This window comes from Trachemys scripta, chromosome 3, assembly GCF_013100865.1.
Source record: "Trachemys scripta elegans isolate TJP31775 chromosome 3, CAS_Tse_1.0, whole genome shotgun sequence".
In the NCBI taxonomy this organism is placed as follows: Eukaryota; Metazoa; Chordata; order Testudines; family Emydidae; genus Trachemys; species Trachemys scripta.
This window is the reverse complement of record NC_048300.1, coordinates 10,242,220-10,265,375: the sequence shown is the minus strand read 5'-3', so window position 1 is coordinate 10,265,375 and position 23,156 is coordinate 10,242,220. Positions and strand designations below refer to the sequence as shown.

At 43.4% G+C, this 23,156-nt stretch overlaps 1 protein-coding gene across 1 annotated transcript in view; it reads right to left on the bottom strand.

Annotated features, from left to right (window-relative positions):
• Positions 1-23,156, bottom strand: part of PLCB1 (phospholipase C beta 1) — a gene marked incomplete in the record, with an annotated part of 630,990 nt that overhangs the window by 206,357 nt on the left and 401,477 nt on the right. The window contains 5 exon segments of the mRNA XM_034764106.1: positions 435-601; positions 2,422-2,522; positions 12,479-12,554; positions 13,543-13,596; positions 19,640-19,719. Of these exon segments, the coding sequence (XP_034619997.1) occupies positions 435-601; positions 2,422-2,522; positions 12,479-12,554; positions 13,543-13,596; positions 19,640-19,719 (478 nt within the window).

Here is a 23,156-nt window from a genome sequence, read left to right as displayed (position 1 = left end):
TATCAGCAAATAGATGGCTGTGCTATTATGGTTATTACCATTATCAGGCGATAGAATTATTTTTCTCAGATTCAATACCACCGATTGTTTTAGAACGTTTTGCATTTCCCAAACATCTCATATGCAAGAAAATAGTTATTGGTCATAGTGCTGCTTGTGCTGAAATTTACATATCAGAGGAACTGTTCTGAACTATCAATTATACATACTGAAAAGCAAACGGAAACTAGCCCATCCTTCCTCACTTCAGTTCCAACAAAATTCATTGGAATATTAACTACAGCAAGTCTCACAAGCCTGCAAAGTCTAAAATCAGCCATTTGGAAATGTGATTAGTCTCTGAACCAATGTCTGCTCCAGTGTGTTGCTCTAGTATAATTTGTTCATTGTTTCAAACCAGAAACAGAATACAGCAAGACTATCAAACTACTGACCTTTCTTTGCTAGAGTATTATTGGGTTCATATTTCTCAATCAGTTGTTGAACTTGCTCCTGTTTCATCGGCGGATAAAGGATTTCATTTAACCGTGGATCACGTTGCTTATAATTTATAAACTCCATCATCTGATCAACAGTAAGGTATGGTCTGCTCTTGGCACCGCTAGGGAAAAATGATGGTTAAAAAAGAAAAGAAAAGAAATTAGAATATTTTCCCTTGCATTCTTGTTCAATGGTTTGCAACTTCCCATGGAAACAGAAACAAGATTCAAACTACCAGGCAACAAAAAATTATGTTCGGTTAAGTCTCCAAACTCATTTACTTTACGACTACGTATGGCAAACTTTCTTCATTAAACACTTATCAGTGAGAGGGCTCAGCATTGTTGATGTCAGTGAAAGAAAATTAGGCCAATGCTGAGAGCTTTTGAAAATTCGACTCCTAGATTCCTGAACTGGAAGTATTTTTTTAAAGGAGAGGAAATTAAATGCTGTATTACTGAGCCTGTTATCTAAGTTCCATTGGCATTCCAGGCCTAACTATTTGGTTTTGCTGCTGGAGGACAGAAGCCCTGATTTTATTATACCATTATTTGCTTGTTTTACAGTGCCCTCAAAGGGTACTTTACAAAACAGGCAAAAAAAAAGGCAGATCCCAACCCAAGAAGCTGAAAAATCTCAGGCTATGATCCTGCAACAGGCTTTGTGTAGATGTACCTCTGAACACACCTACGGCCCCGATGAGCACCATATGGATACCAGGCTCTATGATGTGCCTGCACGAAGGCAGGATTGGTGCGTAAGGAGATTACTATATGTGGCATTTTCAAAAGCATTTATTGGTGGCCTGACTCTGTTCCTATTGCAATCAGTGGCAGTTTTTCCATTAAGTTCAATGGGAGGATGGTTCGTCCAAAGCTGAACACTTCTGAAAATCTCACCCTATAGGTTGGGGCAGAAAAAGACGAACAGAGCAAGAACACATGGGTTTCAAATATAAGCTCATGAATTTGCTTTGATGGGCTCTTGGGATGTGTTTTAGGTGTTTTGGGAACTAACTAACTTGGCTACCATCTTACCCCATTTTTCTGCTCCACTAGTAATAGGAGAAGAGGCTGAGTTGGAGCAGAGAAGTACAGTAAATCGCGGAGGAGTACCCATACTACCACATGCCATTGTCCGCTTGCTTGCCAGGGGCCAAATTTAGCTCTGGAGTAAGCAGGTGTAACATTTGGTGAAATCAAGGAGTGTTGCACCTACTTAGTCTGGGGTTTTATTTATCTCCAATAGTAGGGAGACAGCAGGTTGCTGCAGAAGTAGTCAATATCTTGTGGAGGACAGAGCTGTACACAGGAATGCCAGTGAAACCAAAGCAAGTTTTTTAAATCTGAAAGGTTGGTGAGGTTCACCAAAGAAACAAACAAAACTGTACTGACCCAATCCCAGAAAAAGAGGATGTGAAATAGTTCAGCTAAAGTTGTATGGCTTTCAGGTGTTTAAGAAACTGAAAATATGAAATGACAAAAGCACAGCTGTTTGCAAATTTAATTTACACTGTAATGAGGCATATGATCTCTAACTGCATCATGCATGAATCCTAAACGCCATTGTATTCTTACTCCAACTCCTAATTAATCTTCAAGTGGTTTCTATACACTGATATCTAATGCCTGTTCTCATGTTTATCATTTCCCCTCCTTTTTTCTCACTGAAGCTTAAATTATCATAATCCATATTGAGAAACAAGTCCTGGCAGTTCTATTCCTCTAGGAATAAATTACTGTAAAACTCTGGCCATTAAAGCTAAAGCTTGGAGGAAGGAACTTTTGATCTACATTCACCTCCTAGGTTAAATAACAATCCTGCTTGACATGGAAATCTGTTCTTGGCAGTCGTTGTGATGCTGTAGCCTAAATAACCTACTTTGCCCTCGCTACCAGAGAAAATCAGCGGAGGAGGGAGAAAAAAAGTGTCTTTTCTTACAACTCAGAAAAGATGTGGTCAATTTCAGGCCGAGGGCAGAGATTGTTTAAGAATACTCTGTATGCTTCTGGGGTGAAGTCCTCTTGAGGGATTGAATCGTTCTGTGAAATAGGGGGGGAAAAAACACTGAAGTAAAGAAATAGCACATTTTGTTTATAAGCAGGTCATTACAAGATTATTTCCCTTTGCAGAATAATCAACTCTCTTTAATAACAGAGCAGTTTTAAGAATATATATCTTTTGACAAAAAATAAAATCATCTCAGTTTCAATAACTGGGTGATTTGTTGTATGACTATGTCTTCCCTTAGACAGGATTATCTTTAACCCTATGCACCCATGCAGAAGTGTAAGAAGACACAAAACTTTCCCTTCTCCCCCTATGTGAGCTACCCACAGAATGGGTGAGGGAGCAGCCTCCATGTAGCTACTAATTCCAACACAGGTGAGTGGGGAGTGGTTAGGGGCAGGGAAGGGGTGGAACCCAGGCTGCACCTCCCAGCCTTCCCAAGGGGAAGCAAACTGATACTTTTATAGGGCTGCAACAGGTTACTTGACTCCTTGGAGCATGTGAAGAACCGGGGAATGAACTGGAACCCTGAGCAAAAATTAATACCCTGGTCTTGTCCAAGGACGGCACAAATACTTCCCGCTATTTACTCAGGATACACGGATAAATATTAATCTTCTGGAAACGTCCTACGGAATTTAGCTTTTCTAAAAGTTTTTGTTCATTTGTTTGTTTTAACATCCAATATAATTTAATAGAAAATACTACAGAATTCTGCAGAATGGTTCCAAAACCTATGGAAAGAAAGATTTCTTAAATTTTATAAGTCTCTAGAGTAAATTATATATTTCTATTTCTACATGGTATTTTTATAATCTCTATTCTATTCTATAGAGCTTTTCCAGAAGAATAGGATTATTGTGTTTGCTCTTATGCATGGGGTATTTTATTACAGTACAGAAGATTTGAGCCTTATTGCGACTGGCCCTTGCATGGGACTGACTCAGGTAGATGCAAGAGCTTTCTTCCTATTTGACACTTGTCTAAGAGCCCATCCAATCACAGTCCTTGAGCTCAGCGAAAAGCAGGGGCTGCTGTAGGGATGCATAGCTCCCGAATCGCCAGCCCACGGGCGCGGCAAACTGCTCCCATGGCTACGAGGCAGGAGTGACCTTCAATCCAGCGTTTGTGTTTGGGAAACTTATTTGGCTAATTTGATTGTTTCCTCGCAGCTGGCATTCACGCGCTCAAAAGATGGGTTCGTTATCTTATGTGCATGTATACTGCCTGGCTTTTCTATACGCAAAAATGTAACCACTAAAAAGTGTTGTAAACAAAGTAAAAAAAAAAAAAAAAAACCCCAGGAAAAGTTTTCCTGGGAAGCTTTTTGCAAGAGGCTTGTAAAGCTCTCTAGCTACCACAAACCTGGCGTTCTATTTCCTTTCCTGCGTCGTCACCACAGGCTGCTCCCTCCATGCACCCATTGGGGCAGGGAAAAGATAGAGAGGAGGTCTAAATGATGATGCAAGCCCCAATGCAGGCCAGTAGCTTCACACCTTTTGACTTTTGCCTTTGCATCAGTCCACTGAACTCTTCTGAGAAAGGAGGAGGACATGCAAAATAATCATTGTGTAGAGGACCCTCCTAAGGAGCCAGAACAAAACTGAAAATGCAAAAATGTGGAATAGACATATTGAGGACCTGATCCTGAATTCCCTTCATGCGAGCCACCCACATGGAAGGCACTGGGTGTTTTGCCTGTGGAAGGACTACAGTATCAGGTGACACTTTTCCATACCTCTAAACTAAGTACATGATTCCGATCAGTGAGAAGAAACGGTTTTGGGATCGGATGCAAAGCCATTTCCCTGGAAATGCTGCGGAGCCCACTTGTGTCAGAAGCAAGCAGCCGACAGAGGAAATCATTGCTATTATTTATTCTGCTGTTTAGCACCCGTTTCCAAGGGAACCGGAAGCGTCTATTCAAGCTTTTGTTAGAAGGAAGGGAACTTTTCAATATGTTTCTGGTAAAAATGTGCCACAGGCATGATTGTCCTCCCCTCCCCTGCACTAGTGTCCCAAGGGCAAGTCACCTATGGGTGTTTGTATCAGCACCATCCCTTGATGTTTCTGCTGGGAGAGGAAACATTCAAAGCTCAGCACCGCAGGCTGCTTAGGGGATGTGCTGACCAATATATTCCATACTGTACTGGCCACAGCTTCTCTCTACCCAAGATACCCACTTTTAGGGTTGGCTGGCTCAGGGTTCTGTGACAAAAAAGGAACTGCCTGCACCTTGTACCTCTGCAACCCTCCTTTGGGTGGGCTTTCCGCCACCCAGGTGCCTGTGCCCTCAGTTATAGTAATAAGAGTCCCAAGCTCAAAGCTCCTAGGCTCTGTGGCGCAGTGAAGCTCAGAACGAGATGCCTCTCTCCCCAACACACACTTGCCGTGCCCCACCCTGTGTCTGCCTCAGACCCTGTAATCCTCCAGTCAGTTCCACACGGTATGAGCAGCAAAAGCACCTCAAAATAAGCCAATTATATAGACAACCACAAAAAAATAACATGCTTTTATATGCACATATAGTTGCTGAGGAAACTGGAAATGTATTTCTCTCTCTCTCTCTCTCTCTCTCTCTCTCACACACACACACACACACACACACACACACAGAGCTATTTTCATTATGCTTAACTGGCTATTCATTTTTTCCCAACTTTTTTTCATTTTTGTGTCCTTAGGTTTCCTGAACTGTTCCTTCCTGCTCGACGGACACCTTTTCATCACCAGTTTGTGGCCCCACAACCACCTTCAATGCATTTTCTATTATAAACCCCTAAGTTGGATGTATTAAATGGTCCTCAGTGTCGTTTTTATAATGGCAAAGGAGCTAAATGGGGCTGCAGGACCAAGGGAAAGTGTGGATCTTTGAGGGACTGGGATGTTTTCTTCATCTCCTTCACAAAGGCCTCCTCTTTTCAACACTCCACTCCTACAATGTCTGCGTGATGGCCCCCATTCTTGGGATTTGAACAGTTATAGGCCTCAGGTGCTTGAAAGAGCAGAGGAAGTGAGTAAGCCACCACTCACAGTGTGTGATGTGTCCTGGTCTGTCTCCAATACACAGAGGATATAAGTCTGTTATAAATACCAGTTAGCCTGGATCTTTACCACAAGCTGTAGAGACTCCCACTTTTAGCTCTGGAGTTCTCTATTTGGATCCCTGCTGTCAGCCAAGATGGAGGTCATTACATAGCAACAGGCCCACATTCTCTGTGGACTGGGCAGAGGGGGACACAGTGACCAGTGGGTTAAATCTCCTTCTGTTATATTTGCCACTAGGTATCTTTCCCCCCTTATCCACTTCACTCTTCTCAGTGATGAGGTTCCCTCCTACATACTACCAGGTATTGGTGCACAGGCATGTAGCATTTTGATCAGCACATCTGACCAATCAGAATGTGGCTTTGGACAATCAGTGCCCAGAGTCATACGCTAGTTGGATTCAGGGCAGATGGAAAGGGACGTAGAATAGGAATATACAAAAATCTATACAAAACGATCCAACCCATTGCTGAAATGGAGGCGAATCCTCACCAAATTCATACTCAGTGCAGCTGGGATGGAGGTGTGGAGGTGAAATGTAGCTACAAGGGAACTGTCCATCTCCCCTAATCCCAGAGGTGACCAGTGGCTAAACCAGCTCCCCCCAACATAAGCTGAAGCAGTCACCCAGCTGCTCAAAATTATGCTGGCTGGAACAGTCCAACAGTCCCCTAGGAACCTGAGATAGCTAGAGCATGGAACACTCCAGCCTCACCCAGCCACAGGAATCCCCAGCTGCCCCTTTAGAAGATGGAGTGGTAAAAGAGTGACTTGAATTAGGACAAAGATCTGACCCAACGGCTCTGGGTGAAACCTTGTCGACATGCACAAATCCCCAATGCATTGTGGGGACACGTGCACAAGGACAATCTTTTTCGCTCCCAAATTCAGTGATCATTTCAACGGCATGTTAATAAGTAATCGCCTCCCCAGCACGATGGTGGGGCATTGGTGCACTACTGAGTCACAGGGAAGAGAATCTAGTGATCACCCAACACAGCCACCCAGAGTTCTGCCTCCAATCAAAGAACTGACCCAAACTGAACCTGTCTAGCTGGTGAGACTAAATGAACTGGCTGTATGTGATGCATGCTTACAGAGTGCAAAGCTTTCTCGACGAAGCTTTTGGGTTTCTTTTTTTCTGGATTAAAAAAATCAATTGTTTTTCACTGCTAGGTACAAAATGTTTTATGAATAGCCAAAGTTGGACTTTCTCATAAGTTTGCTTACATTGTGGGTGACAAATGGAGACTCAATTATTTTCTTTGTTAACGTACATTTGCGTTTCCATAGCAAGTGGAGAAAATGCTTCAAACGAACTGATTCAGTCTTCAGATGTAGTGACACCCCATTTAACTCTAAATATTGTGGGGCGCAACACATCACAAACAGTGACAATTCTTGAAAAATACGGTTCTACGAAGCTGAATAGCTAAAAGCTCTTTACACTCCTTGTTTTGGCACACTATAATATTTCTGAATGCTTGTGTGGGCATAATCTGTAGGCAGTTGCTACACCTAATTATGGTTCTTAGAGAGAACCAGGCAGAAAAATACCTTACCAGCGGTATGCGCAGCGTCTAAAAAGAATTGTACCACAGCTGACAATAGGCATTTCTCCCAAATCTGACTGCTATACATTCGTAAAAAAACAGAACAAAGCAAGTCTATGTGCAGTAAAGCACGTACCTCAATTTGCATTGCATCTGAAAACTTGCTAGACAATGGATAATTTCAATATGCCATTGCTTCACTAAATGAGTAAGTATTTCTCAGAGGGGCAATTTTGACACCAGTGTTGTGATTACTGAGGGTCTTTACATTCCCATAGATTTCCATTCCTACTGGCTTTCATGGGAGTTTGAGAGCACTCAGCACTTTGCAGGATGGGGACCTTTCCTGATGACCAGAGATCTATGTTTCTGTCCCCTTTTGCATGTAATTTGGTTCAAATTCAGAGATGCATTTGAATTTCCATCCATTTGCGGCCACAACCATACAAAAACCTACCTATGCAAGCTGCTGGGTAGAAATAAAGTAGGAAATGTATGTATTATTTATTTACCACCACCAATGTGCAGGGGTGGCAGGTTTGTATAATTTTTGGTGGTGCCCAGAATGGGTCCAAGTCCCGCCCCACCCCACCCCCACACCTGCCTAAGGCTCTGGGAGGGAGTTTGGGTGTAGGGTGCGGGCTCTGGGCTGGGGCAGGGGATTGGGGTGAAGGAGAGGGTGCAGGCTCTGGGAGGGAGCTTGGGTGCCGGAGGAGGTTTCGGGTGCAGGCTCTGGGAGGGGGTTTCGGGTGCAGGAGGGGGTGAGGGGTGCAGGCTCTTGGAGGGAGTTTGGGTGCAGGGTGTGGGCTGGGGCTGGGGGGTGAGGTGCCGGAGGGGGTGAGGGGTGCGGCACATACCTTGTGCAGCTCCCAAAAGGCAGCAGCTCCTAGACGTGTGGGAGGGGTCTCTGCGCGCTGCTGCCCGCAGGCACTGCCCAGCTCCCATTGGCTGCAGTCCCAATGGCACTTGGGGCGGGGGCAATGTGTGGAGACACCCACCCCAGCGGCCGCAGGGACATGCCGGCTGCTTCTGGGAGTGGCGCACCGCGCAGAGCAAGGGCGGGCAGGAAACCGCTTTAGCCCCGCTGTGCTGCCGGTGGTGGCGGCGGTGGCCCCTGGGTTCTTTTAAATCACCCGGGGACGGCAGGCGGGGACGAGAGACACTCCGGGGGAGGTGCGAGGGGGCGGCAGGCAGGGCCGGGGGAGGGACCCAACCCCGAACATTGGTAGAACTGGGCCCCTGTGCTCTGAATATTCCTGGGGCGCGGGTACCACGGGCCCAGACAACTCGCCACCCCTGCCAATATGCTCAGTATTCCACATGACACAACGATCAAGACAGGAGATAAAAGCTTGGCCCAAATAGCTTCTACAACCCAAGGGACACAATTTTAGACACTCGCTAAATTTGGACAGCAAAATCCTCATTGCCAAAAACATTTAAAATATTTTGTCCCTTTGAACATGCTGGCCTGAGAGCCAGCCAGATATCAGTGGAGCCACCCACAGACCTTTGGTCCGAAGCTCTTTCTATGTTCTCTGAACAAACTGCCCTACTTTTTGCACTGCACAAAAACATTTCTTGTTTCTAAATTTGCTGTATATTTGGCATTCCATATTATTTTGTTATAGGCCCTCTATTCATTTCAGGCACTGATAATTTATGATTTGTCTGGAATCCCACTTGCTTTTGCAGCATCTGTATCATTCCCCTATTAATTTAACAGCACAACAGCTATTCAGATGATCGGATTCAATAGCCAGTTGTTTTATTTTTGGGTGAATATTTACATTCATGGCCGTTTTTCATGCTAAATGGAGCATAGAAAACAATCTCCGTGGCCAAGATTTTCAAAAACAAGTGCCTAAAATAAAGCTATAAACTTCATATTTGAAGCATGCTTGGTTTGCCAAAGTGCCGAGCACTTTTCAGCTCCCACTGACTTCAACAAGCCTGGTTAAGATTTTAAAAAATGCCTAGGGGAGTTGGATGCCCAACTTCCAGTTGGACACCTAATCCCTTCAGGCATTTTTGAAAATTTCACTCCCCTGACTTCAATATTTGCTGCTGGATACTCAAACATTTGGAAAATCAGGCCACAAGCATATAACTTGGGCAGTCTCCTAAGGCGGAGGCTATGATTACACTACAGCTTATGTTGGCAGGGGTGTGAATAAAGCTCAGGGGGTGTGAACAAAGCACCTCCCTGAGTGACATAAGTTACATCGACATAAGCACCAGTGTGGACAGCGCTATGCTGGTGGGAGAGCTTTTCCCACCGACATAGCTGCTGCCGCTCATGGGGGCTGGAGTAGTAAGGCCGATGGAAGAGCCCCTTCCTATTGGCAATGCCAGAGGGCTTGCATTGGTGCAGCTGTGCCACGGTAAGCTTTCTAGTGTAGTCATAGCCTAAGTTACATGCCAGGGGCCATATCAGCCCGTGAAGCAACCTAGAATCAGGATGGTGCAAAAGTGGCTTAAACCCACCTAATCTCCTTTTCCCCCAAGGCTGCAGGTTTTTTTTTTTTTTTTGTGTGCCTTAGGGGCTTTTACAGTCTCTTAGAAGTGCAGCACAAAATCACACTCTCACTTTGGAAAAATCTCAGCCCATGAGTCCTACACTTCCCTAGTGTATATCTTAAATACCCTTTCTATGCAGCTTGGAGAGACATCTTTCTTTAGAGTTTTAGAAAATATATAAAAACCCCACCCATCCTTTGTAAAAAATACACTAAATAAGCAAATTCCACTTTTCCAAGGAGGATTCCATGCTATTTACATATCTGAACGAGAGACAGTATCCTGTACTAGTTTCAACTTTACCCTGTACTAGCCTGAACTTTACATCTACAGGACACAAAATGGGTTAAAATATCACAGAAATTGGAAGTTGAGAGCCCAGAATTCTGCTTGTTCAAATAAATGGCAACACAGGTGAAAGAGCAGAAGTCAAAACAGTAAAATTTCCCATCAACTCTGTGGGATGTACTCTTTCATGGAGGATTTGGTCATGGAACATTGTTTCTTTTAAAAGATTTTATTTCCAGGATAATCAACTGAGTTTTCCTTATTGCATGTAACACATCATTTTTTGTCCTGAACAAAAAGATCTACCTTATACTATGAATAATTTTCCAAAAGATGTCCCGGCAAAAAATATACAGCAATCTCTAGATAAAATTGACCGCTGACTTAAATAAATAACAGAAAGAGCTTGTGGTTTCCTTCAAGTACTCTAACAATGTTTATGTTTCTTTCAGTGAGAGTTAAGAAATCATTTTTATTCTTATTACCACTCAGTAAACAGATACATTAAATCAAATGAGATAAAAAAGCATGCTTCGGTGACTCTTGAATCTCTCATCTTAAATGCTAAGTGCACTGCCAATTAAATGTAAAGCAATCCTGGAAACAAACCTCAAACATATTTCTTTTCTAAGAAACAAATAAGAAGGTAGAAAACCAATCACATATCTGTTGTTCGTGGTAAAGTATACGGTGCATTATTTTCACCATCAGTTTGGATTTCCATAATCTTTACATATGTTTTGCAAATATTTACATAAATTGCTTGCAAAAAGCTCCCAAAGCCTCTTTCCATCTTTTTCAATCCATTTTCCCCTAGATTTCTGAAATATCTGAGGGTCTGATTGAACCAGTGGGAGATGAGATCTCTGAGCTTGGCTTGTGGAGTTTTGCCCTGTTGCTGTTCTCCAGATTTGCCCTTCCCATAGGAATCAGCTGTGGAACCAGGCCCCAAACACAGTCTGGGTGTTCACAAGAAGTCTGGGCCTTCTGCAGGCCAGCTCTGTGCTTCTGCAGCAGATCTGTCTCCACTGGAGCTACGCTGCTAGGGACTACCTTGGTGGCAGCTGTTCCTGGTATCCTCTGTTAAAGTGGGGTCTCTTCTACATTGAAGAGACTACAAGCTTACCATCACTGCAGAGTGAGCTGGAGTTAGCCACACTTGAGTTAACTCCTCTTGAGTTATCCTAGCTCAAGTGAGAACAAATCACACAGCAAACACCCCTGGAGATGCACAAAGTGTTTGGATTCGCAGCACAGAGTGAGTGCATTTACAGCTGGGTGGGAAACAGTTTTCCCGTCCTTTGAGAGCTACTGAGATTTGGGATTTTTTCCCCTATCCCAAAATGGGATGAAAAATCAAAATCCCAACAATTTCTGTCAACTGAGCATCTAAAAAACACTTTGGTTTGGGGCAATCGAAAGGGTTTGATAATTTCAGAATGTTTCATTGAGATTTTGACTTTTTTAACAAAATAACATATTTAGTATACATTAACTAACATTTGGAATAAATTAAAAACCCAAACTTTTCCCTTTGAAAACATCAGAAAGGGATGTTTTGAATTTCTTTTCCAAAATGTTTTCAATTTGGGAGATTTGTCCATATCAACCCTTCCTCGTGAACAGCTTCGGTTTTAACACATTGCTTTCTGACAGAATAGTGCTTCGTCAGAAAACTCCCAACCAGCTCTAGTTATATTAGCAGTGATTGTAGAATGATTGTATTAGCAGCACAGAGTAGCTGTGTCCCTACCAGCTCCAGTGTCAGCTGTACTCAAGATTTTACCCAGAGCCCCAGGCTCGCTAGCTCAAGTTTAAAGCACCACTTAACTTGACCTAGAGCCTTTTGTGTGTGGATGGGAGTCATGTTCTGTGCAATGTTCCAATTATACCTTGAGCTAACACTGCAGTGAAAAGTTTCAGAGTAGCAGCCGTGTTAGTCTCTAAGGGCTGGTCTACACTGGGCGTGGGATCGATCTAAGATACGCAACTTCAGCTACACTATTCGCGTAGCTGAAGTTGAAGTATCTTAGTTCGACTTACTTGGCCGTCCTCATGGCGGCAAGTCGACCGCCACGGCTCCCCCGTCGACTCCACTTACTCCTCCTGCTGAGGTGAAGTATGGGCGTTGATTCGGGGATCGATTTATCTCGTCTAGATGAGGCGCGATAAATCGATCCCCGATAGATCGATTACTACCCACCAATCCGGTGGGTAGTAATCGAGTGAAAACTAGCAGTGAAAACTAGCCCTGAAGGTCTGTAATAGAGTCAGTGACTGTATTATATTCTCATAGCATCTCCACGGTGGATGGCACACAATCCTATACTCTTCCCTCCAGCTCACTTACACTCCCTTCAATTCCCTTCCCAACTCCTCGGCAAAGATACTCAGACTTGCAGAGAGCCATCTGTGGAATCCAGGGGTATCTTCTGTGCAAGAGAGGAAGAGCCACTGGCTGAGGGCTGTTCGTTGAGCAGATCTCAAGGAGCATGATCAGCCCCTGAGAAAACACTGATGGAATCAGCTATGAATTGGCAACATTTCAGAGCAGGCCAAGAAGATATTTGAATGCTTACCCTGGCAGATGGAAGGCTACAAGCTTCTAATGCAGTCTCTACTCGCTTTCTGTCAGCGGAAAACAAGCGGTATATGCTGCAAAATGGAAATAAACAAGCAGGGGTTTGTTGACAGGCACATTGCACCGTTCTGTATTATATGGGTACAAGCTGTCCGTGGCTAATGGACTGCAGAGCAAAGTGACGTTTTTGGAAAACTTGTGCATTCATCCTTTGTTTCATAGCGAGGTCTTGAAAACAGAAACACTTTAACAAAAAAGAAAAAGAAATCAAAATATTCCAATCAGATAAACACTTAACACTGGAGGCCGGGAGTTGACGGGAAAGTAGTCATAGAAGGGACAGAAAGGATAAGGACAGAAAGAGGTCTGAAAGGAGAGTTCACCTCTAGGTCACTGGTTCAAATCCAGTGCAGAATGGTAGTTATCAACATTACCATTTGTTGGGTGCTCAGTGGCATATATTAAATTAGTTGGGTCATGTCAGCCCACTTCCCAGCATTCCCACCAAAAAAGCCATCTTCACAACAGGTATCTAACACAGTTATATGGCTCCCCATCCCTGCAGCATTTGAGCACATCATAATCTTTAATATATTTATCATCACAACAACACTGAGGTAGGGAAGTGCTATTATCCCCATTTTACAGATGGGGAACTGAGGTGCAGACAGTCTAGGCGACTTGCTCAAAATCACACAGGCAATCTAGGACAAAGAAGGGACTTGAACCTAGTCCCTAACTGCTGGACCATCTTTCCCTTTTGGTATTTTAACCGGGTAGTCTTAGCATCAGATACAGAAGTGCAACCTCCATAGATTTCACCCATAGCCCATGAAGACAGAACTGGTTCCTGCCCCCCAAAAGGGGTCTGGTTAGCTTAGGGTGGAGCACACTGACACAGGAGTGAGGAGGTAGCTTGCACTGCCAGCTGTGCTATATACATCCTGCGTGGAAAAACAGATCTCAGTCAAAAGGGTGACAGTCCAGCACCATTCTAAAGATTAAAATCACACTCAAAAGTCTGAAAGCTCCAATGTAATAACAAAGGAGAGAAGAACTTACCTCTTCAGAGGAATACGTCCTTCTTGAGTGACTTGCAGCTTCAATTTTGTGTAACTGTAAAGAAAAAACTAAGGGAATGTCTTTTTCCTTTTAAAAGCTTTTCAAACACTCTTACAGCTCAACGCTATTGTTTCTATTAGTCTGCTAGTTTTACTCGCTCATTTTGCACTATCTGAAAAATTTTGCAGGACATCATTAACAAACATCGACGGTGAGTGAGAAACATCGCCTGCCTTCATATGGAGCGATCCAAAAACCAGCAGTACACATGAATACAAAACAAAATCCACAACACTGGCATCGAAAAGCTCAGAATCAGAGGTTCTCTCTACGTTGGAGCTGGAAGATGTCATTCCCAGCTCGAGGAGATGTACCCATGCCAGCTCTGATCAAGCTGGTGTGGTGTAGCCATGGTAGTGGGCAGGGCTAGTCATCCTAAGTAGGTATTTAGGGTTTCAGATGGGATAATATTCAGGGTAGCTAGCCACTGTGGCTACATTTAGCAAGCTAGCTCTGACCAAGCTAACATGGGTATGGTCTCCTCAATACAACATCTAGATCCAGAGATGACATACTGTTAGATTAGGAATGGAATGACCCAGCAGATCAGCTAAGAGTCCTGCTAAGCGAGGGTTGCTCCCTACTGATTTGCTGAGTCCATGTTTAAGTAATGGACCCTTCCATCACCTCCTTTGGAAAACTATTCTACAGCCTGATGGCTTTCTCTGCTAGGAAAATTTGCCTGATATCCCGTCTAAATTTTCTTGTGCTTAATTGCATCTCGTTACTCCTAATTATAACCCCCTTTAAGCACCCTAGAAATAATTCCTTTCTTGAGGCAAATTGTGGGCTTGGTTGCACTGGGAGTGGTGCAGAGCTAGCCCATCCCAGGGAGAGGGGAAGGAGAGAATATGTCTCAGGAGGTACAACTTCTAGCTCACTGATGCACAGGGATACTGAGCAAGCAGCCCCATTCCTGGAGATGGTGTAGCCTGCTCCCTACTCTGTACCAGACCCTCTCCATGGGCTAGTAGGGGGCATGCTTTCCGCCGAGTGCAGGGATTGTAACTGTCCCTGGCCTGTGTGTGCTTTTGTCCCTGGCCCACCCCACTGCACACCCATGGAAGAACCAGGGATAACGTGGCCTTTGGTCTTCATATCACTAGTCAGATGAAAACAAGTCAAACCAGAGCCAATTAAACATCTTGGGACCAGTGAGAGCGTGAGACTGATGAAGTGGGTTGTAGCCCACGAAAGCTTATGCCCAAATAAATTTGCAAGTCTCTAAGGTGCCACAAGTACTCCTCGTTCTTTTTTCTCAAAGACTTAGAATCAATGTGCTAAAGGAGTCTGACTACCAGTCTGGCCACTTAATTTGTGTCAGCCTGAAAGCCTTGCGTGATGATCAAATGGGATAAAGTAGCACTGATGCTTTTCTGGTGCACAGATCTATTAATTATCTACCAAAGTTGCCTATGTACAGGCAACTAAGTGCACTACGTGGACTGACCTTTTAGAGTATATTTATATCCCAATTCTCACAGTTTTTCCCATGCCATGTCCATTGGAACATCGGGATGATAATACATTTCTTTTTTTCCGAAGCCATTCACATCCTCACTCACACAAACAGGGTCTGATCCAAAGCCTGCAGAAATCAACGGGAGTCATTCCATTGACATTTAGATCAGACCTTCCTTGGATCCGGCCCATGTGAGCGAGGGCTACTTGCGTAAGGATCTATCTAACGCATCAGCCCTTTGTCTGACAATAACAGAGCTTTTGGGGTACACTTTTGGGTTTAGGGTTTTTTTGTTTGCTTGTTTTGTAACATAAAGAATATAATTAACATTCCTGCCCCCGCTTTTCTGGGGTTGGCATTTGCAAGATCAGAACATTAGCAGCACTGTCAAAAACAGAGCAAATTCTAATACTGTAGCCTGTGTAATAATTGTTAGGAGTCTTCACAAATCCTCGCCTTTAGCAATATACCAAGGAAGCCAGACCTCCTGTGCTACACAGTACTGCCAAACCCAAACTTACAAGATCATGTGATTGGCTTAAAAATCACAAGAATTTTAAAAATATGTATACATTTGGGGTTCTTTTCCATTGCCTTCTGCTTTTGCAGCTTTATGGGGTCCTGAGTTCACATTTACAAGCTTTTCTGTGAAACCAAGAGGGCTAGAAATTTACATTTTAGTTAAATGAAAGCTGAGATTCTCGGCTGTGTTCTTTATGTAAAGCTTCAACTGTTGTGATGGTATCACAAGAATGAGCAACACTGGTGTTATAACAAGCCTGACCAATCCTGATTGGGATTCCTTCTCCCAGGACTTCTCGGTACGTTTTATGGAACACCTGAGGACACACCATTTTACCTTGCTCTAGAGCCACAATTCTTCCTTCCTCGAAGGTCTGGATGTTAATCCTGCTCCATTACTGGCTAGAAGGGCTGCTGCTGAGAGATATTACCACCCTCAAAAGCTAAACATGCTACTTCAATAGCTCACTGCTGGCTCTGAGAATGATAGACCCAGGACTTGAAACCAATCCCAGGTCTCCATGTCGGCCCTTGTTAAGCCTTTGCTATGTACTCCAATAATAAAGGCAAAATTGTACTGCACAATTATAACAAAGACAACAGAGATTTAAATCCAAGGTGCCTGTTTTGTACACCACAGTCTAACCCTATTTTACCTCATGTGACCTGATCACAGGAAAACTGTTCAGTCATTTTATTAATACACCCTGGACATTATGAAGGTTTGGATGCCAAAAAGAGGAAAATGCCTTTCTAATTCAGATCTAATGCAATCATTTTAAAATTGGATGACATGATTCTAATAGGACTATGATCACCACTTTATGCAGGACTGTAATTATAATGGGGTGGGGGGAACATTTAATCTTCAAAGTCAAAGATACCTTGAGTAACTCTGATTTGGCATCTGTGCTTCAGGGTCCTGGATATCCTACAGCACCGAAGTGAGCTATTAAATAGTGGAACAATAAAAGGCATGGAGATACCATGCTTGCCTGCAATTCTACACATCTTAGAGTTGTAGCAATTTGTGTGCCCTTGTACATACACACACGCTGTGCTTCCCCGAGAGCCAGTGCATCTCTGCTCTGTCCCCAACACAGGGTTGTGTCTACCATGTGCAATTCAGTCTAGTGTTAGTAGTTTATGAGTTAAAAGCTGAAAGAAGAGGTGACTTACCTGTCACTGGAGGTTCTTTGAGATGTGTGGTCCCTAACTGTATTCCACTGTGGGTTACGCATGCACATCATTAGCCTGGAGTTGAAGAATTTAGAAGTAGTGTCTGCTGGTTTGTGCATGCACCCTGATTTGCCTTGTGCTTCCGTCCAAGGGGATAAAGGGTGGGGCAGACCAACCGTGTCTCCAGTTCCTTCTCCACCATGAATCTGACAGATCGGAAGCAGAGGGGAAGGAGGGTGGGAAGTGGAATACAGAGAGGGACCACACATCTCGAAGAACTTCCAGTTACAGGTAAGTCCCCTTGTCTTCTTCTTCGAGTGATAGTCCCTATTGTATTCCAGTGTGAGTGATTGACAAGCAGTATCTAAGTAGGAGGAGGGTGCAAAGATGAGGATGGAAGGGTTGTGCAGAGAACCGCCATGCCATAGGAGTCATCAACTGCCGAGTCCTGCACCAAGGCGTAGTGTGTTGTGAATGTGTGGACAGAACTCCACATGGCTGCTCTACATATGTCTATGAGAGGCACATCTTGAAGGGATGCTGTGGTCATTGCTTGCGCTCTAGTGGAATGAGCCCATACCCTCCGCGGGGAGCAGAGTTTGATGTAGACAGAAATCCATTTGGAGATTCTCCAGGTGGAGATGGTGTGTCCCCTGATTCTCCTCTCTGCTACCTCAGTAAATGGTCTAGGGGACTTCCTGATTGTTTTTCTTCTCTGCAGGTAAGTGGCCGAAGCCTGTCATACGTCGAGGGAATCGAGTCTACGTTCTTCTGTGGATGTGTGTGGTTTCAGGAAGAAAACAGGTAGGTGAATGGATTGGTTAATATGAAATGGGGAGACCGCCTTTGGTAAAAATGTCGGGTATAGGCATAAAGAGACCTTATCCCTGTGGAATATTGTAAATGGCGGGTCTGCCATCATAGCTCCGAGCTCACCGATCCTTCTCGCCAAAGCGATATCAACAAGGAAGGTGACCTTCATGAATGCCAACAGAAATCTTGAATTGTTTCTTTCCAGGGCACACAGCAGGGCAGACACCATGGTGTCGTTATCAGATTCGCAGTTCATGAAATACTGCAAGATCAGCTGCATTGTGTTCATAACGCTCATCACAAGACTGGAGAGCAGTGCAGGATCCACGCTTTCAGGCAGAGATGGCAGGCGCACAGTTTACAGGGCTGTTCAAAAGTGGTACAAAATGAAGTCAGAAGCCCATGGAATGATGGGACGCAAAGAACTCCATAATGGGACAGTAAGTCCCCATGGTGAACTGTGATCCATTCCCAGATCTCCCAGTGGCAGAGGGCAGCGAATTGCACGGTGGGATAGCTACCCACGATGCAATGCTCTGTCAATGCAAGAGCACCAACCGTGGACGTGCTCTGCCAACACAAGGAGCATTGTGTGGACATGGACAACCAATGTAATTAAAGCAACATATGATCGTCAATGTAACTTAAGTCGACTTAACTCTGTAGTGTAGACAAGGCCTTACTGCTCAAACTTCTCAGCTATGGCCGGGGAAAGTTTGACACATATTGCACCCAGCAGTGATGTGAGATTCTCCCAGGCAGTAGAGGCTGTGTTGGTGGTTGTCGCTGACTCGGAAGGATTGAAGACCGTCGTTCTGGGCATAGTTCGGTACCAAAATTCTACTCTATTCTAAACTGTTAAAACTGGTAAACTACTAAAATTAGGAAAATAAGTAGAACTATTAAATCTATGACTAAAACTGATAAACATATGTACAATTAAAAGTATTAGAGCTGCGTCAGAGATGAGGACCCCGGAGGTTTCAACCCAGACCATGAGGCAATGAGAAGGAACTGAAGACGCAGTCAGTCCATCCCGCCCTTTATCACCTCAGACGGAAGCATGAGGTGAGTCAGGACACATGCACAGACCAACGGACACTACTTTCAAATTCTCCGACTCCGGGTGCACGATGCGCATGCATAACCCACAATGGAATACAATAGGGACCGTCACTCAAAGAAGAATCAAAATGATCATGTTCTGAGCCCTACAAATAACAACCATTTCAGTAAATGAACCAAGCGACCCTCTGGGGCAAGTTCTGGAAAACAGGAGCTGCATTTCGTTAGGGAATGGTATGCCTGAACTTTGAATGCAGTTCTCTTTATAACAGGATAAAGCAAGTAAGGTAACACTGGCCAGGAATCATCACCTTAATCTGGCAGGCTCTATCATTAAGTTTTCAGCACTGTCACTTAAACAAAACTATCTCTGTCTGTGCATTCATCATCCACATGACACCTGGTAATCTTGGATTTATTCAACTATTTTTCTTTAATTTGCGAAGTGCCTGCTATTTTTATGAACTTCTCATAAACACCCTTTGTACTTTGTCCTACAACACTCAGAATCAATGTATTTTCTGCCAATGAATCTAGATGAACAGATTCACAGTTTCTCTCTACTGAGTACCGAGACCCGAGGGATCAGACGGAGGAAAATGGAAATCTTGTACTTCTCATTCTTTGACTAATAATAGATAGCACAGAAAAAAACCAGAGAAGTGGGTCAGTCTGAAATTCATTGTTTTTAACCCTGAGCAGCAGTGCCAAGACCTGACGTCACTCCCTGTGTGTGTAGCAGGAAGAATGCAACGGCATTCAAAAGTGTATTCCAGCCATGTCTCCTAGGTAATAGTTTGTGAAAGGAATCAGATTTCCCTAGTTTTTTTTAGATATCAGTTTTTTGAACTCAGCAAGAGAGGAAAATCCATGTTTACAGAACTGACAAGCCAACAAAGTATAAACAATAGATGGTAAGAAGGCTGACAAAAGAAAAAGGAAAATGACTCAGAACAAGGAGTAACACCCTTGGCAATAAGTATTACGGCTACTTACGCTTTTTCCAGAAATGCATCCCTTGACATGTTGTGTGCCAGCAGGTTTGTTGCCAAACTGAAAACTTCGTCCGTCCATTCCTAGGGAGATATAAATTACAGTTGATGTAGCCCAGATGCAGTTTCTCAAAGGTGCTTGTTTAGACCTTTATTTTCATGAAGGCAAATAGTTTCAACATGAGTATTATTAACCGAAAGTGTTTAATAAAAGCCTGAACATGCATTTCCCAGCACAGCTTAAGTTCTAGACTAAGGGCCTGTCTTTTTCATTATGCATAAATCACAAACTTTGCTACGGACATTATCTTTAAAAAGGGTATTATTTGACACCCGTGTGTTTCAAAAGAGATTTCAAATATGATCATATAGGGCCTGATGCAAATCCTACTGCAGTCAATGGCAGTCTTTTCACTGACTTCAATGGACTGTGAATCAGGCCCACAGAAAAATACCTATGACTTTGAGATGGTCAACATCGTAGTGGATACATCACTACAAACCAATGATCCACAGGGAAGTAATATATTTAGGCAACAATAGTGCACTTTCTCCTTAAGATATGCAGTCAAAATGTATCTGTAAGCAGGGTCGGCTCCAGGCACCAGCTTGTCAAGCAGGTGCTTGGGGCGGCCACTCCGGAGAGGGGAGGCACGTTCAGCTATTCGGCGGCAATTCGGCTCCAGTTCGGAGCGAAGGACCTCCCGCCGAATTGCCGCCGCAGATCGCAATCGCGGCTTTTTTTTTTTTTTGGCTGCTTGGGGAGGCCCAAACCCTGGAGCCGGCCCTGTCTGTAAGTATAGATTTCGCATGGGCCACTATGCATTGACCTGAGAAATATGCAAAAGAAACCACAGCAGCAGAGAAATACAGAAGTGGCTTGATTATTTGACTATCCTGGGGGAGAGGAGAGGGGAATGAATATTCAGTTAATCAGTTTCCAGTAAGAATACTTCTACTGCGATTAACTGAGGTTGAGAGATAGGATTTTGTTTTGGATAGACACAGGCATTTGGATATTATGGATTCAGTCACATTAATAGTTCCATCGAAGTCACAATCATATGGTTAATTACAATTTTGCATGCTCTGGTGATGTGTGATGCTGGGATGCACTGAATCCATCACTGCACATGCAATATGTTCTTCCTTTCTCCATCACTACTGACAGCTCTGCTAACTCCCTGTCATTCAAGTTGGCAGTTGGAGGGTTATATTTGATACTCCCTTTCCTTTTCTTCTCACGACCAGTATCTTGCCCAATCTTGTTGTTTTTATAACATTTCCAGAATCGACCCCTTTTGTCTCTGCTTCTAAAACATTCATTCATACCATAATTTTCCCTTTCACCAAGACTACTGTAACCTCCTCTTCTCCAACCTGCCTTCTTGAGTCTATCCAACAGTGAAATAATATTCCTCTCCTGCCATTCTGAATGTGTCAAGATTAAGAATGGCAAAGTATTCCGATACCATACCTTTATACATAGGTCTCTAGTCAAACAGCCCCAAAGTTGATTCTGGTTCTCAGGTTACTCCAAGTTCAGCATGAGGGAGCCCCAAAAGCTCAGATATGGTACAGTCCCAAGTCTGCAGCTGAGCCAACAACTTTCTCCCCATGACTGAGTTTTCTGGCACACCCAACAGCGACAGCAGACACCTGGGCTAGATCTCAGAGAGAGACTTCTAGCCCTGCTGGTCACAACGTTGTTCTGGATTTACATACTCTTTGCTGAGAGATTTTGGACCTCTGTCTCCTAGGATAGATTGTGTTGTATTGTTTTTCTTGACAGTAACCTTGTAAGGTCTAACCTTAAGACACAAGGGATGTGAGAACAACAAAAGAATAGAGCCTCTAACATCATTACTTTCCTGTGACTATGTTTTTAGCAGAAGCATATTAAAGATAGCATTTTATTTCACCCTGGCGTCTCAATTTTCCAGTCTCAGAATAGCCACATTCTGTAAACATTGCTTTGTTTAAGCACGAATAACAACAACAGTTTAAAAAGTTCTTTGTGACACTAACTGCTGCAAAGTTTAACAGCAGCATAAAATGTTATTTGAGCAGCTTAAGATACATATTTTTTTAAGAAAACCTGGTGGGCTCTGTTTTGGTCAGACAGAACTATACCACTTCAAATGCATCCCAAGAACTGAGAGTGGACATGTTGTTACTGTATTTTTATTGCAAGCATTTTTTATATGCAGTTATTCTTGTCAAGATATTTTCCCTTCCTAACTTCTCTATGACATTTGCAAGAGAAGCAGGACTCGAGCCACGCAACCTAACGCCAACCCTTAGATTGAGCAATAACTGACCCTGTCAAATATCTGAGTGAAGCAATGAGTGAGAAATAATACTTGATCGCTTCCCCTCATTTTCAAGGGAATTCATTTAAATCCCCAAAAGCTCCAGCCAGTAAAGCCAAGATCAGGAAAGCTGTCAAAGGTCACATCATCCTGCACTGTCTTTGCACTGAAATCAATGAGGTCTTTCTATTGACTTCTGTTCGGATCTGACTATGAAACAAAGCAGTGTCCCGTTGTTTTAGCTACCGGATGGACACCCGCTCTCTTTGGTTAAGCGGTACTGTATACAGTCAATACTGAGATCTGGAATTATGATGCATCATATAATTAAGGCCCTTCATTCTCAGGTTATTTTAGTTTAAAAATTCCTGGAAATGTACCAGTGTTTAATACCAAAAATTAAAAATCAGTGCAAAAAAATCCACTTTGCATTTTTCTGGGTAAATATTACTCTCTTCTCATGTGGTTTTTTTTTAAACTTAAAAAAAACAAACCCTTATGTTCTGAAATGTAGTTAGACACAGGTTTTCATTTTTGAATCATTTTAGCATGAAAAGTAGTTCACTAACTTTTATTTACTTTGAATGCTGCTAACTATCCAAGCTGTCTGTCAAGCTGCTAATGTGTATGCGGTGCGCATAGGATTGGCCAATTGTACACCAGCGCTCAAATCATTCCAGTACTTCTAACCTGGCTCCTTACTCCAGAAGGAGAGACGACCGCTCAGTAAGCTGGCACAGGTTATCGAGCCGTCATCTCTCTGGAGCAGGGAGCCAGTTCCAGGGAGTTCTGGCACTTCCAAAATTCAGGTAGAAATTGGTTAAAACAACACCCAAATAATGCCTTTTGGAAAATTTTCAGTAAAAAAAAAAAAGGGTAAAAACTGTAAACCAAGGTCTTCCATATAATACACAGTGGTAGCCCACATTACTAGCAGCATAGGTTTTCCACAAGGCAAGCCATGCCGAGAATACTCTATGGGATGAATAGCTATTATATATAGAAAGAAAACAGCTGGTATTTTAGTGTGGGAAGATTACAACAGACTTAGAATCACGGTTGCTTAATGTGGGGTTGTAACTAGGAACACTTACCCATAGACATAATGCAAAAAGAAATGATAAATCTGGCGATTTTGAAGTAAGATTTTGCTCGTGCCAACAAACTGCTCTCCCAAGTTGGAATCCTCTGAGCTATGGTATTTTTTAA